The sequence below is a fragment of the Podarcis tiliguerta genome, assembly GCF_965153285.1.
Source record: "Podarcis tiliguerta genome assembly, chromosome: 7".
NCBI classification, from domain to species: domain Eukaryota; kingdom Metazoa; phylum Chordata; class Lepidosauria; order Squamata; family Lacertidae; genus Podarcis; species Podarcis tiliguerta.
In genome coordinates, this window is record NC_139540.1 from 27,607,366 (window position 1) to 27,624,293 (window position 16,928).

The 16,928-nt window shown below is 43.4% G+C and overlaps 1 protein-coding gene across 1 annotated transcript in view; it reads left to right on the plus strand.

The window, feature by feature from the left end:
• Nucleotides 1–4,228: 4,228 nt before the first annotated feature.
• The window catches only part of CNGB3 (cyclic nucleotide gated channel subunit beta 3), a gene marked incomplete at its 5' end in the record, with an annotated part of 48,269 nt that continues 35,569 nt past the window's right edge, over nucleotides 4,229–16,928 (plus strand). Inside the window, one exon of the mRNA XM_083450308.1 lies at nucleotides 4,229–4,368. Coding sequence (XP_083306434.1) covers nucleotides 4,229–4,368 — 140 coding nt within the window. The remainder of the gene's footprint in view (nucleotides 4,369–16,928) is intronic.

Consider the following 16,928-nt stretch of genomic DNA (forward strand, 5'->3'; position numbering starts at 1 on the left):
TTTGTATTCTATCATTCTCCACACACAGCCAAAGAGACCGAAGGAAAGCAGAAAGCGTAGAAGACATCATTCTCATAGTAATAGGTAGCTCCTTGTCTCCTCCTTCTCCCATAAGAGCAATGGCTGTGAAGTCAGACTTAATAAACCAGAAATGAGGAACATAATATTTGCAGTCACATGCTTCTCCAAGCACAGGTTCACAGTCTTTTCTTCTAGCTTCCAAACAACTGTATTTTCCTCTCTTTCCAGAGCTCAGCCTTCTGTATCTCAGTCAGGCCATGCCTTACAGCTCCAATGAGAGATTTCCACTTTTACCTTCTCCTGCAGCTTTGCTCTATTTCTTTCAAGCAGAGAAGAAGCACTCCAACTCTCTATTCAACTTAGCAGTGTTCACAGTGGATTCTAAAACACAGTCATCTTGCTTCACATAAAATGGAGTCTCTCCTTCACTAGATACATCTCTGGTGACCAATGTTAGCCAATCACATGAGCACTACTAGAGCACTCTCTATAATTCAGTTACCAACCAATCAACTTCAAAGACATTGCAGTGCATAGAAGCATTTACAAATTGAGTGGATTCAATTACTATAGTTAACAAGCAGCAACTGGAAATATGTGTGTGATTTTTCAAGGATGACAGATCCTTCAGGCCCTCCAAGTGTCCCTATTTTCCAGGGACATCCCTGATTTAGAGAAGCCGTCCCGGTTTCTGATTTGATCCTGGAATGTTCCACTTTTCCTTAGGATGTCCCTTTTCTCATTGGAGAAATGTTGGAGGGTATGGAGTTATCCGAGCAGTGAGCCATCCTGTATAGGGAAGTTTTAAAAAATGTTTACTGGGCAACCCAGTAGGATACGTGGGGTATAAACTTATCATTATGGAATGGGATGTCCTTATTTTCATCGGAGAAATGTTGGAGGGTATGCTCCCTGCTTCAAATAACACTAGGTGCATACTTAATATATTGATACTTTGCACTGTATACACTTAGCTGATTCGCTCCATTGTTTCCATAATACTCAAGATTCTTCTAAAGACAATTCAATCTGATTTAATCACCATTTTCATCATTTGCTGTGAGAGGAAAGAACACAATAAAATATTCCTTAATACATTTCATCAGCGTTAATGTCAGCAATTAACATTAGAACTGATTAGTAAAATGTAGACATTTGATAGTTTCAGATTGCTTGAATTCCTAAACAGAAGTATGTGTAATTTTGAGATATATGAACAAATTACTATACCTTCTAGATTTATTTTTTAAATCCTGTGTTTTTTCCAAGGGACCCAGAGGAACATTTTTTGGTTCACAACCCACCTATGAAGCAGGCTAGGCTGTGACATAATAGACTTGGCAAAGAGGAGCTTCATACATGGACCATCTGCCATGTTGAAATCTGGCTCTCTACTCACTGTACCACATCCCCTTCATAGGAGCCCGCAGGAATTATTCTAAGAACTTTGCCACAAACAAAGCATATTGTACCCAAACTGGCACACCCATAGTGACCTTGACTAACATCCATGTGCCTCTTAAGCTGTAATCCTCCACCCACTTTTCCAGAAATGATTAAGAACTTAATGGGACTTCCTTCCAAGCAAAGGGTGCATTGGATTATGTGGTTCTCACAGTTTCCTTGAGTTTTAGGAGGGGTTTCTCAGGCTGCATTGCGAATAATTGTGGGAAGTGCTGAGAAGCCTGTCATATACTTCTTTAGATATCATTCAATCACTGGAATTCAAGGTTGTAAACCAATATTGACTTGTTACTTATGGGCATGCAGCATGGACCAAGTTTTTTCCCCCAAGTGTTTTTTGTTTCAAACAACTATTTTGACTTGGCAAGCAAACTCTTTAGGTGTGAATAATAGTAATGGTCATCAAGGCTTTTTGACTAACAGTGACAAACTCATGGCACTTATTAAGACTATGTCTGCTTTAGGCAAAGTATCACAATGATATCACAATGACGATGGTACCTATATATTTTTAAGATTAAAGTTAAAATACGAATGAAAATTAATTATAGAAATTAATCATCTCAAGATAGCTAAATGTCATCTTAAAGGACACTTTCTCTGTGACTCATTTACACACACCCTCAAATTTGCATTTCATACCTATATTAACAACTGTTTTGTTTAAGGCTGCTCTACATGCTTTTTGTGGAAACACAAATCCAAGAAAAGCAATGAAATGCAACAGCAATTATTAGTGTGACAATAATCATATCTTATAAACGTCACTCTGTCAGTATGACTAAGTCATGATATACCTGTGGGTGATATTCTCAATTTCACCATCTCCTATGAACATTCATTTGAAAAGCGGGGAAGGGGAGACGTCTCCAGGCTCTTTGAGCACACGATTTCCAATCTTATCTCTCCAATCTTTTAAACTAAAACTATTTATAAATTCAAAAGTTCCAGAACTAGCCCAACACCAGGTTTCTTAGAGAAATGCCATTTCATTTAAAATAAAGTGAATAATAAATACATCAGAATGAGTCCAAGTTTTTAATAAAAATAAGAGTTGATGCAGTTGACAGGCCACATCCTATTGGTTTTCCAGTTATGCCTGTAATCGAAGTAGCTAGAATATTTAATTAGGACCAAATATAGCCAAGGTCAAATTCCTAGTCAGTCATCAGCTTCACTGAGTGACCATAGCTGCTTATGCAACACACATTTAAAGTACATGACTTCTTCTGAAGAATCCTAGGAACTGAAGTTATCCCCCAGAGCTGCCATTCTCAGCACCCTTAACAGATTGTGATTAGGTGGCCTTCTCAATCTGAAGCCAACTTTTAGGCCCCTGCTCACTATCTTGCTTGCTCTCCACCTTCTGGTCACTCATTATCTTTAAACCTGGCTTGGGATTTGGTTGTCTTTCAAATAGAGGGTTCCTTCCAACAGAGCACTGCCCTCTACAGTTGAACCTCCATTTGCGTAACCCTTTGGTTACGTAAACTTCGGGATGCGCGCACGGCAAACCTTGAAGTATTTTACTGGGTTTCGCCACACGCACATGCGCAGAAGAGGTCCTCAGGTTGCGGAAACTTCGGGATCCAACCAGACCTCCAGAACGGATCCCGTCCGCAACCAGAGATACCACTGTATTAGCATTCTTTTGTTGTTGTTGTTTAGTCATTTAGTCATGTCCGACTCTTCGTGACCCCATGGACCAGAGCACGCCAGGCCCTCCTGTCTTCCACTGCCTCCCGCAGTTTGGTCAAACTCATGCTGGTAGCTTCGAGAACACTATCCAACCATCTCGTCCTCTGCTGTCCCCTTCTCCTTGTGCCCTCCATCTTTCCCAACATTAGGGTCTTTTCCAGGGAGTCTTCTCTTCTCATGAGGTGGCCAGAGTATTAGAGTCTCAGCTTCACGATCTGTCCTTCCAGTGAGCACTCAGGGCTGATTTCCTTCAGAATGGATAGGTTTGATCTTCTTGCAGTCCTTGGGACTCTCAAGAGTCTCCTCCAGCACCATAATTCAAAAGCATCAATTTTTCGGCGATCAGCCTTCTTGATGGTCCAGCTCTCACTTCCATACATCACTACTGAGAAAACCATAGCTTTGACTATACGGACCTTTGTTGGCAAGGTGATGTCTCTGCTTTTTTAGATGCTATCTAGCTTTGTCATTGCTTTTTTCCCAAGAAGCAGGCGTCTTTTAATTTTGTGACTGCTGTCACCATCTGCAGTGATCATGGAGCCCAAGAAAGTAAAATCTCTCACTGCCTCCAATTCTTCCCCTTCTATTTGCCAGGAGGTGATGGGACCAGTGGCCATGATCTAAGCTCTAAACCTCTACACTCACTGTGCTTTCACAACGAGCAAATTGCAGGTACTTCACTACATCTATAAATTGTCTTTCTGGAAAACAGATAGAATCAGGTGTACCACGATCAGTAATGGAATGCTACTTCCCCCTTTTCATACTGGATCTCTGCCACTTTCCAATCTGACAGTCTTGCTCCAAGGGCCTGACCTGGAACAGTTCTGCTAGCATCCAGCTCCTCTCTGATATACCTCCTTTGATTCCTCAGTACCTGTACAGTCCCAGCTATGATATTTTCTATCACTTTCCTATCACTCCCTTCTTGGAGTGCCTACTTTGTTTCAGCTACCTGGTACTCGATTTCTGGCCTTGCTTCAACCTGTGTGCCAACAACCATCATAAGCTTTTCTGACATCAGCTTTCTGTAATAAATGCCTTAATGGTTATTATCAACCATCTGGTTTTAGATGCAGCAGGGCCTCCAGAAAAAGAACCCGATCCCCCTCCAGCTGAAAAGCCTGCTGAGGCAACACAACAGGAAGAGGCACAGCTGGTCAAGGAGAAAGAAGAGACAGCCACGTGAGTAACAGTCCTAAGAAACTGGTACTTGTCATTCATAATAAATCACTGGCACTAACGATATGCAAAGATGTGAGGATCAGGTCAAGCGGCTCCACAAACAAGGATTCACTAGAATTGATTCCCAAAAGAAATGACAACAGGTGCTAAACGTTCTGGAGATAATGGATATATTTTAACCCTATACTTATTTTTGTGGGGGAGTGCCATTAAAAAAAAGAAAGTGTCACAAGAACACTGTTGGTTTAGACATTTGAGAAAGAGGTTGTCCATGAACTATGTCATTAATTCTTGTAGAAATGAGGGTCTTGCTGCTTTTGCTCCTCTTGTTTCCCACTGAATGCATTGCCGGAGCCAGACTGCAGTGAGACCCGTTCTGCTTTGCAAAAATTAGGGGACTGGTTGGGTCCTTTACAAGGCCAGCAATACCAGTAGGTCTTCGTCTGGCCATAGGATCAACCTATGCCACACGGTGGGCATTCTGCACTGAGAAGTTTATAATATATCTGTACAGTCACAGAAACAGAGACAGAGACAAAATACACAACCCACAACTAGTTTTTCACCAGATTCATTGGTTCATCTTGGGCAGTGCAATGAAGATGTCATAAGCAATAAGCACAATCTTTTCCATCTACAGCAGGGATGGGGAACCTGTGGCCCTCCAGATGTTTTGGGACAACAATTCCCATCATCCCTGCCCATTGGTCATGGTGAGAATGATGGGAGTTGAAAGTCCAACAACATCCAGTGAGCCACAGGTTCCCCATCCCTGACCTACAACAGATTTCTTTGTCCAGTAAACGTGCCTTTCTGTAATATTTATGGGGTTGTATCCAGCTTTTATAAGGGACGCGGGTGGCGCTGTGGGTTAAACCACAGAGCCTAGGACTTGCCGATCAGAAGGTCGGTGGTTCGAATCCCCATGACGGGGTGAGCTCTCATTGCTTGGTCCCTGCTCCTGCCAACCTAGCAGTTTGAAAGCACGTCAAGTAGATAAATAGGTTTCCGTGCACTGCTCTGGTTTGCCAGAAGCGGCTTAGTCACGCTGGCCACATGACCCAGAAGCTGTACGCTGGCTCCCTTGGCCAATAAAGTGAGATGAGCGCCGCAACCCCAGAGTCAGCCACGACTGGACCTAATGGTCAGGGGTCCCTTTATCCAGCTTTTACAAAGAATGTAGAGGGCAGGTACTCTTAAAGACAGACAAAAGGGAAACCAAGAGAGGAAGGGGGGGAAAGAATGCTATTCTGCTCAGAATGCTATTCTGTGGGTTTCCCCTAGGCATCTGAGTGGCCACTGTGAAAACAGAATGATGGAATAGATCAATGTTTAGTCTGATCTAGCAGGGTTCTCCCTTATTCTCTTATAATGGTGTCCACCTGAGAGGAGCTGGAACTGAGTTCTGGAATACTGTGTCCAATTCTGGGCACCAAATGTGTGCAGCTGGAATGTGTGCAGAGAAGGGTGACCAAGATGATCAAGGGTCTGGAAACTAAGCCTTACAAGGAGTGCTTGAAGGAGCTGGGCATGTTTAGCCTGGAAAAGAGGAGACATGATAGCCACCTTCAAATATCTTAAAGACTGTCACATGGAAGAAGGAGCATGCTTGTTTTCTCCTGCTTTGGAGGGTAGGACTCAAACTAGTGGCATCAAGTTATGAGAAAGGAGATTCCGACTAAACATTTGGGGGGGAAACTTTCTGACAGTAAGAGCTGTTCAGCCATGAAACAGACTGTTAGAATTCCTGCTCCATGATTGCAGTCATGGGATTGTTTCCTTCACATGACAGTATATGTTTTGACTCCACAGAGTGGGAAGTGACAGAGACAGGATGTTTGTGTTACTGTGTTCCGTGAAGTGGGACTATTGTCCTTTGTCCTTTTTCTCTTTGCTGTCTGATGCTCGAGAGAGAGGGAGCCATGTTACAGTGCTCCGTGTGTGTTTATATGTAAATAAAGTAGATTAGTTGCTGAGGTCTGTCACGCGAACTGTGCAAACTCTGCAGATCCCTAAGTGTGCCGATGTCTGTTGGCATCGGTCGCTGGGATGTTTGGGCTGAAGAAAGCTTTTGAAGCTCCCGAACGATTGACCAGGAGGGAGGGAAGTTGCCAGTTGGACATGTGTCTCTGCCAGGGTCCTACTCAAGTGTAGGACAAGCTTCTGACACAAACTCCCACAAGAAGTGGTGGACTCTCCTTCCTTGGAGGTTTTTAAACAGAGGTTGGATGGCCATCTGTCATGTCTGCTTCAGCTGAGATGCCTGCATTGCAGGGGGTTGGACTAGATGACCCTTGGGTCCCTTCCAACTCTATGATTCTATGAATTCTGGCTGGGGGGGGAGCCCTGGTTGTACTCTATGCCAGTTATATGTACCTAGGCTTAGTTATAAAAGATGGGTTTGGACCAGGGAGTTGCTTCATTTATATCCCACCTCTTTGCCTGACATGATAGCAGCACTCCAAGGTGACTGTCAGTAAACAAGAATACACAATGTTGTTGTTTTTTTTAAGTCACTGGCAAACGAATGGAAGTTTGAGAGCGGATGGGTGGGTGATTTGAAAAGTCCGCTCTCCAAGCCTCAGATGCTGTTGCTGCTGCTCCTGCTGCCACAAATCCAACAGCTACCCAAATGTGTTTTGGTTCCCTGCTCGCCATTCATAATGCATCACTTTCCAGAAGGTCCATTATGGAGAGATTTGCTCTTTTTTCGTTTTCTAGTGTATCACCTCTGGATGGAGAAGCCAATTTGTTATCCTGTCAAATGACTCACTTAGCTTCTGACAGACAGGGTGCTCACCCCAGAATATTCCTCACAGTCCATTAGCAAGAGAAATTACCCATTTTGGGGGGCTTTCCATCTCAGTACTTTCTCATGTTTAAATATACAAAATACATTGTGATTGATATTAGCAATGGTAGACAGGCATAGCCCCCGTTTGTCTGGCCACATCTAACTGTCATGTCTAAAAGCAGTGGGCATATATGAATGGCTGATGATGCTGAATAACTGAATGATGATTGAGCAGCAGAAATCCTTTAATGCCAGCTTCCTAATGATTTGAATCAGGATTCACTTTGAGACTCGCCTGTCTATTAGTATGTTGTTCCTCATCTCTGCTTCTTCCTTTAATAACAGTGCAATGGCTATTCCGATTAATAGCTTTGCAGGACAGTAATAATTTTGTCCTTGGCATCCTGTGTGTGATGAGATGAGGGTGTCATATATGGAATCTCTTCAGAGTAGGAACAGTAAGATCAGCATATCTACATATACAGGAATGTGAATCCTTAATAGCAAGGGATCAAGAAAAATATAACCATCTCTATTGTAACGGTTTTCAAGATTACTCTGAGGTTACACAAATAAACTTGAACTGTAGACTGAATTACAATCCTATATTGGGCGCATTCACTGACAAATGTATAAGCTTTTGGAAAATAAATAAATAAGTGAAATTCACGTAAACATGGTGTAGAATTACATGATTGGTGGGCAAGGAAACCCCTGTCATTTTGCTTGTTTCCTGGCTTCAGGGGGAAAAACCCTTCACTTATTAATAATTTAATTTGATGATTCATTCACTTTTCCTGAGATTAATTCATACTAGCACATAAGGAATAGAAAAATACAATACACACAAGCAAACATCAATAGATTCCAATGTTAAGCTACAAAACTCAGAGCTGACATTCTCATTTAACGACAATTGGTGTAGACTTATTGATTGTGGCCATCTGTGCAATGGGTCTTCTGCTACTTTATCGGTATGTTGTAAATATCTGAAAGGAAACGGCAAGAGAACTCAGATTTACAACTCAGAGTATTGTTTTCTCTTTAATGCATGCAGAAAGTAGACCACAGAAGTGTTGTGAAACAGAAATGTGGTTGGTTCTTTATTGTAAATAAATAATATTGTAAACCCAAATCGCCTTGTTGGGAAAATAGAGGAAGATGTTTGCATATATTTATTTGGAACGTCCCCTTTATAGTATTTTTATACCATAAAGAAGGCTGATCGCCGAATTGATGCTTTTGAATTATGGTGCTGGAGGAGACTCTTGAGAGTCCCATGGACTCCAAGAAGATCAAACGCATCCATTCTTAAGGAAATTAGCCCTGAGTGCTCACTGGAAGGACAGATCATGAAGCTGAGGCTCCAGTACTTTGGCCACCTCATGAGAAGAGAAGACTCCCTGGGAAAGACCCTGATGTTGGGAAAGATTGAGGGCACAAGGAGAAGGGGACGACAGAGGACGAGATGGTTGGATAGTGTTCTTGAAGCTACCAGCATGAGTTTGACCAAACTGCGGGAGGCTGTGGAAGACAGGAGGGCCTGGCGTGCTCTGGTCCATGGGGTCACGAAGAGTCGGACATGACTAAACGACTAAACAACAACACCTTATTATTGTTATTGTTTTATATCCTGTTCTTCCTCAAAGAAGTTCAGGGTGGCACACAGAGCCCTCCAGAACCCATTTTACCCTCCCAATAACCCTGTGAGGCAGGTTAGGCTGAGAGAGGCTGGGTCTTGAGGTCACCCAGAAAATGTATAGATGCATACAGGAAACTCAGAATTGATCAGCTATGTAAGTGGATGGTAGGAACATGGAAACACGGGAAGCTGCATTGTATTGAGACGGACTATTGGCCCATTTAGCCCACTGCTGTCTACACTGACTGGCAGCTGCTCTCAAGGTTTCAGACAGGGGCTATTCCTATCCCTACCTGGAGATGTCAGGGGTTGAACTTGGGACCATTTGCATGCAAAGCAGAGTCCTCACTACTGAGCGAAAAACCCTCCCCGCCCCAGCAATGAAGCAAATAAATAGCCTATTAAAATAAGCTCCTTGTCTTTGCTACACATGTAGATTTTGCACAGTGAATATAGAAAAAAAAGTCAGACAGAAACCTGTGAGGCTCAGTCTGGCCTTTGTTTCTTGACGCTTCCACATCAGGCATTTTGTGTGGAATTACTGTGCCTCCTTCATTCCCTTTCTGTGGGGCATCCATATGTCGCTGTCATCTAACCATTGTCCTCCTGTATTTCCCCTGTGTTTCTTCTCTCTTTTCTCAGGCTGCAGAAAGTCTGACCTTTTCCCTCTCTTTTTTTAGAAGAACAGAGGGTTGCTACAATCTCTGCCTGTGTTGACAGCCATGCTGCTGCTCTTCCTTCTTTCTAAAATGTCAGGATTTCATGGGCAGTTCGGCACACTTTTTTCAGCAAATGTAAAATGCCAGCCTCCCCCCGCCCCTTGCGCACAAACATACTGAATCCAGATTTACCTACTTCAGGATTATTCCCTTTAAGTCAGAGCAACTAAAACCTGTTGGCAGCAACCTATTTGTGCTATCTGAATGACTCGCTTAACCCCTATCTGGGAGCACCCTTTATAGGCAACTCCACTTGCAGTTTACGGCAGAGAAGCAATGATACATAGCCCTAGGAGCTGCCTGTGTGCATATCATAGCTGTCAACTGTCCCTTATTTGGCGGGAAAGTCCCTTATCCTAGGGCTGTGTCCTGCTGCTGTCCCTTATTGATGATGTCCCTTAAATTTCCCGGGTTTCAAAGCAAGCAGCTCCTCTCCCTCCCTCCCTGCCAGCCAGGGAGGAGGGAGGCTCCAACTGTGTTGCTTGGCTGCTTAGATAAGGAGTCTAAGAACGACTGGGGGGTGGAGCTTGCATGCCTTGTGTCGATCAAATCGGCCGCGTTGCTTGGGGACTCGCCTTTGCTCAGCGCTTCCCAGCGAAGAGGTGACAGTGGTTTTCCTTGCTGCATCCCCTTTGCCAGGTTGCTGCACTGTGGGAACCACCACTTGAGGCTTCGTTTGGCTGCTGGCTGGGTTTTCTGCCTTTGGCTCAGAGGGACTCAGAAGTTGAACATACCTGTGTTCAGAAAATCCCTTATTTTGGCTGCTGAGCCCTTATTTTTGAGGCTGCTGGTCCCTTATTTTCAAATCTGTAAGTTGACAGCTATGGTGTATATATGTGTGAGAAGTGAGGACCGTGAAGCTCATAGGCAACCTGCAGACCATAATACATGACCTGTTGGTGAGCAGCACCCAGCTCACACCCTCCAAGGGTCCTCCTTTTCCAGGGACAGTTCCAGATTTACAGAAGCCGTCCCGGTTTCTGATTTGATCCCAGAATGCCCTACTTTTCCTTAGGACATCCCTATTTCCATTGGAAATATGTTGGAGGGTATGCTAGGAAGTTCCTGTTTTCATTGGAGGGTATGGAGTTATGCAACCCTGAGCCAAGGAGATAAGTAACTATACAACCTTTAGAAGACATCTGAAGGTCACCCTGCATAGGGACTTTTAAAAAAAGTTTTATCCTGCTTTTATATATGTTGGTAGCTGCCCAAAGTGGCTGGGGCAACCCAGTCAGATGGGTGGGGTGTTGTTGTTGTTGTTGTTGTTATATAGATGCCCCTTGTGTCATTGAAGACCATGCCCAGTTGGTGGTCTAACTACTTTAGCGAACAACGCTGAAGGCAAATACATCATAGATAAAGAACAATGGCAGTTATTTTGGGGTGGGAGCCATTAGTCCTTTGCTGTCCACTATCGAAATATGCTGAAATCAGAGTAGAAGGAGGAGATAGCTTTTGAATCTGTTTCAAAGTATACAAAGCATGGGAGAGGGAGAAAGTCACCACATCAGTGAGGTAATTTAAAAATCCACCTGCGGGATTAGCTAGAGCGATGGCATAGCCAGCTATTACCTCAGCAAGGAAGGGGTTGAACAGCCTACACAGGCTGACCATATGTCCTGACTTATTCAATCACAGAGGAATTATATAGCATAAATGGAACACGCATAAAAACTTTACATGCCTCATTATTTCTCTTTTTCAGCTGTGTACTGTCTCTTATTAACACAGCCTTTGGCCCGAGAGCTTTTAAATTCCACAATCGGTGGACATTTTTCTTTTTTTGGTAATGTTCATTTCTTCAGGGGAAAAAACAATAATTGTCTTTACAGAGTTACACCCTTAACGAGATAGAGGATTTCAGATTCTGCACCCCACACAGATTTTCTGTATATCTGAGCCAAAATGAATACCACCCACGGAAGCCTAATTTCCAAATGAAGAGGTGAGAGGATTTGGGGGCAGCCTTGAAAATTTTAAACCTTCAGTATTGCACAGTTTTTCATAGTACAGGAAGCACGGTTGTTGGATGCTTTTTTACTTCCCTTTTTCAAAAATAAATAAATCAGGTCATCACATTTTTTAAATACATAGGGCACAGATGAAGTTATAATAACAACCAACTCTTTTCAGCCCAGAACCCTACAATTTGGTTTAAGATTTTCTGTCTGGAAGCTGCCGTTATCTCTCTTTGAATTATTAGGACCTTCCAAGCATGTGAAGCAATAAGCTGGCTCTACTAATTATTCCTGAAAGGCTCATTAAAGGTGTTTCAGACTGAACAAGGTTAATCATCCATTAATAGAAAAACCATGTGACATAGCTCCTCTGAATTTCTGTTAAATAAAAGTTTAATTGATTGGGTATATGTTCTTCACACTTTCTCATACCTTGTTCATGTCACAAAACTAGTAATTAAAATAAAATATTATTCAGAGTTTAATTGGATACCTGAGTTGGAGAACTGTATGCATTGCATAGCCATGGAGTTGTTTTCATTCCTTAGCTCTATAATGAAGATTAAAGGATTCTCAACCTGTTGTGACAGCCTAACTAAGACAACTAGGAAGGAAATTTCCATGACAAACCTTTAGCTGTAGCAGAACAAAATATCTGGCTGAATACATGTATTCAGTGGACTTGAACTATGGCTAAAAGCTGACAGAGTCCATTCAATAGTCTTGTAGCACCTTAAAGACTATCACACTTAATTTATTTGTGGCATATGCTTTCATAGTCTAAAGTCCACTTTGTCTGGTGTGTGAAGCAATTGATCACCTAAATAATAATAATAATAATAACAATAATAATAATAATTTTATACCCTGCCCATCTGGCTGGGTTTCCCAAGCCACTCTGGGCAGCTCCCAACAGAATATTAAAAACACGATAAAAGTTCAAACATTAAAAACTTCCCTAAACAAGGCTGCTTTCAGATGTCTTCTAAAAGTCAGATAGTTGTTTATTTGCTTGACATCTGGTGGGAGGGTGTTCCACATGGTGGGCACCACCACCGAGAAGGCCCTCTATCTGGTTCCCTGTAACCTCACTTCTCACAATGAGGGAACTGCCAGAAGGCCCTCGGAGCTGGACCTCAGCGTCTGGGCAGAACAATGGGGGTGGATAGTAGGTAGGTATAAATTGCAAAAGGCAAGCAGACAGATAGGTTCTTCCCCCTGCCCTCCAAAAAGCAGGTCAAAGAGCTAAATAATGGAACTGGTAGCAGATGTGCTGCATTTCTGTGCAATTACTACAAGATTAAATCAAATCATATACATCCTTCACTTTACTCCAGAGAGGCTTCCGGGGGGGGGGGGTTGTCACATTAAGCTCCCATGCCTGATCAGCTGTGTCTTGGTTTCATGGCCACCCGTGTCCAGTTCTATTACTTCTTATGTGCTATGTAGTAAATAGCAGTGTTGGCTTAATGACAGTTTTGATCAAGAAAACAGTGTGGAAGAAAGGGTTTGCTTCTCTGTAGATATTAATGGTATATGCATCTGATGAAAGGGGCTGTGATGCTGCCTTATACCACAATCAGTTTGTTCAGATTTAAAGCACCGCTGTTTGGGGCAACTGACCAAGTCTCAGGAATGTGTGACTCCCTGATACTATATTTGGATAATGCTCGTATCCTGCCTGTACTTCTCTTCACAAGGCACCAGGTGCTCAGACCTGGAACTCTAGCTGTGGAACCCAGTCATCTTGTTCTACTTGTTCAGCTTGCTAGTGGAGGGACCGTCTAACCTCATCTCTGCTGTTCTGTGGCATCACCACCACAGAGGAATGAGAGGTGGCAATGCTACTGTTAGCATAGCAGGGATCAGCTGACACAAGGGGCTGATAGGCTTCCACCTGGTTCTATGAAACTGCTGACTTGGTCTGGCACCTTTACTCATCCAACCACCAGCCCAGTCTCTAACCTCTTTGAGTTAATGGACGATCTGTGATCAGAGCTTGAAGGATGTAGCCCACCAGCAACTTCATAAACCTTCTGGGTTTCCCACCAACCTGTTTGCCAAAAAGAGGGGAGCAAGACAACCATAATACATTGCTGATTCGCTGCATTCATCTTGGTGGTCACGAGTTGTACGGACCTCTATTAGCAGACTCCTATTGATTTAGACAATGGCTTGGAAATAATGTGAAGACCTAAATGGTGATGTATAGTCTGCTTTAGCATGCCTGCAATCTACTTACGCTCAAGAGTATCTATGATGTTGTTTAGGCTCATAATCGGAGCTACTAAACCAGCAATTAATTATGCTATTAATCACTGTGCTTACATTAATTATAGCTCAGAGGAATTGCCTGGTAAAATGAAAGTCACATCCATCTAAATTCAGCCTACCTGCTGGAGCATGAAACAAGTTTCAAGATACCGTATTAATTTTGTGATGCTTCAAAAAGAGAGAGAGAGAAAGGAAAAATGAACATGCTACCACCACTTTCTGGGCCTGTATTCAAACAAACTATAGGCATGGTCACACACATGCTCTAAGTGTGGATGGGGGCAGTGGCAGAGGAAGAGGAGTGTGAGGGGAGTGCACTGCCCCCGGCAGCGCAATCCCAGTGGGGTGCCATCGTGGGTTCCCCCCACCCGTGCTGGGCACCATGCCCCCACAGGCGGCACACCACATCCCTCTGTGCAACCAACGAACCTGATAAAGTGGGGTCCCTGGTTGTGCAGAGAAGTCTACCCATGTTTCAGTGAACATAAGTAGAAGCCCCCTGAATAGCTTTCCCTTGTAATGTAGGGAAGATCAGAGACTCTACACAAGAAGAACTTGGGGCTGGGGCTTGCATGTGTGCCCTGTTCATCACCCACACTTTGAGCATTCAGGCAAATTCCTGAACACACCTTTTGTCTCACTACCATCTGGATCCATCCCAGTGCAAATATTTCTGGTCTTATTCCACAAGCATGCAGAGAGTACTCACATTGGTTCTATGATGTAGCTCAAAGTGGCATTCACAGTGTCCCCAGATAGTATTACATGCAGGCACTGCCCACAGCCATATTTGATACAGTTTCTATATCCTGTGTCTCCATTTAGCACCCTTTAATTTGTTCTCCAAAGTACTCCCCTCTTCCCACTTTGAAAAGTTTGTTCACACTCTGGTTCAACCTGCAAACTCAGACTGTTCAAAGTTGAAGTCTTGTAGCAGAAACCTGGATTCACCACTACATAATTAAAAGAAACTTCTAATACTTCTGCTTTTGGATTGTCTACTTCAGTGGATATAGTAAGACATGGTGCCTGACATGTGTAGGAAAGATGCACAATGCTTAGCCTCCTTTATAATCACTAACAGGGACTTCCCCAAAGACCTCCGTAATCAAGCAGAGATATAAGGGATCAGGCTGTGCTTAAGCTGTTCCTGGACCTAAGTCATCAAAAGCCTTGTAAATTAATACAAGAACATTGGAAACTGGCCCAGCAATGTAAACATGCATTTCCAAGTTTTGTTCACAAGCTGCTCCCCACGCAAGGTGCACATCATTTTGCTTAGTGCCAGAAGATGCTAACACATGCATCTGATTAGGAGATGACAAAAGAAGGGAGGGATAGGCAATGGAAAGACACAGAAGTGCGAGAATAGAGGTCAGTAACCCAATAAGCATGGGATGATGTAACTATACACATGTATAGAATAACATTATCCTCACCCTTCCCCGGCCTGGCCGAGACTGAGAAACCTTTTCTGCCAAATAGTGACAGAGTTTATGTTATGAACTGCACGCCCGAGCTAAAACTGGTTGAGCCCAGAAATCTCACATTTCTTTTGGAAGGATTATGGATTAGAGAAAAAATATTACACAAATGTATGTTATTGGGATACACTCATCCTGATCTATGACTTATTAAGAAGGCCCTTTGGCATTCAATATTGGATAGCCTCAATTTATTACAAATCAGCAATCACAACAGAAAATATTATGTTTGTTTACACTTGAACAACAGCCAGAAAATCCATCATGATATACTGCCTAAACAAGAATACGATTCCTTCACTTTGAGAAAAGGCAGGGGGAAGTGGACCCACCATTTTAGACTCGCAGTTCTCAAAATGTGAGTCAGGAGGGGCTGCTCTTACTAAGCCTGCTGGTCCCCAACTGTGTTTTCGGAGCCCATTAGTGTGATTCGAGGGACCAAGAGAGTAATTATTCAAATAAATGAAGGTGCTTAGAAACGTGCGAATTCAAAACAAAATTTAAATTTGCCGAATGTCATATTGCAAGGCACACATTTATTTGGAAGTAAAATCAGCATTGCCAGCTCTTGAAATAAAAAATTCTGGTACATGGCTGAGGTCAGGTATTTGGTCTCCAGAGCAAGTCTAGGAATGAGTGGATTCAAAAGGGAGAGCTTACCATTTTAGGTGTTACTTCTCCTATAATGTACAGAATACTTGGGAAATGCTGAAGGGAAGAAATAGTTTGCGCCTCAAGGCCCCAAGAGCCACCCCCCAAATAAATACACACGGACACTTAGTTTAAGTTTTTAGGCAAACTTTTTGGCCACAACTTTATTGAAATACAATCACATGAGCGGTATTGGCTTAGGCATTGACTCCCCACTATAACTGGCTCCACCTCTCAGGGTGATTGTCAAATGGGGTAAACCAAACGAGGGAGCTAGGTCGATGAGGACCAACCTAAGCTCACCCCAGGGTTCCTGTGGTCCTGCCATGGCCCTAGCCCCTCAAGCGGACTTCGGACGAGATCCAGGACCCCCCCCCCGATTCCTTTAACAGAATACCCAATTCCTGGAGGGGCAGGTGATGGCCGCACCTCCCCTCCCCACAATCCAACTGAGCCAATGCCTAACCATGACCTTACAAGTTGTGACGATTTGCTAAGGGGTAGGTAAAAACCAAATGGCTAAAAGCCAATCTGCCAAATGGAAAAAAATTCCTACCCAGCCCCTGTTCCAAAACAGGCGACCCAAACCAAAGCAAGGCCAAGCAACTCTAACTAAACTAGGGAGGGTGGGCAGGTGTTCAACAGTGCGAAGCAAGTGCCCCTCCTTGCATCACACTGCTGTTTTTAAAGCCCCTGGGATCACGCCACCCACTGGCTATTGGCTAAAATTGCCTGGTGTGATCCCAGGGGAATGGCTAGGACTTCTTACTCCTAGCCCCCCCCCCCCCATTTTAACCCTATCAAGTGAGCTCTTGGGTCCCGCACACAACCAGGACCCTCTGTTATGAGGATCCCGTTTAGAGGCAGGGATGACTTTTCTCCTTGTTTTCTCAGCAGCAGGCCTGAAAGCAAACAGACAGGACCATCCCAGCTGGCAGTCCTAAAGGAAGTCCTATTAGATGTTAATAGGGTTCATATCCAACTAAAAATGGCAATTTTCAGGCTGCCAACTTCAGTGCCTTTGGATCAGGCTAG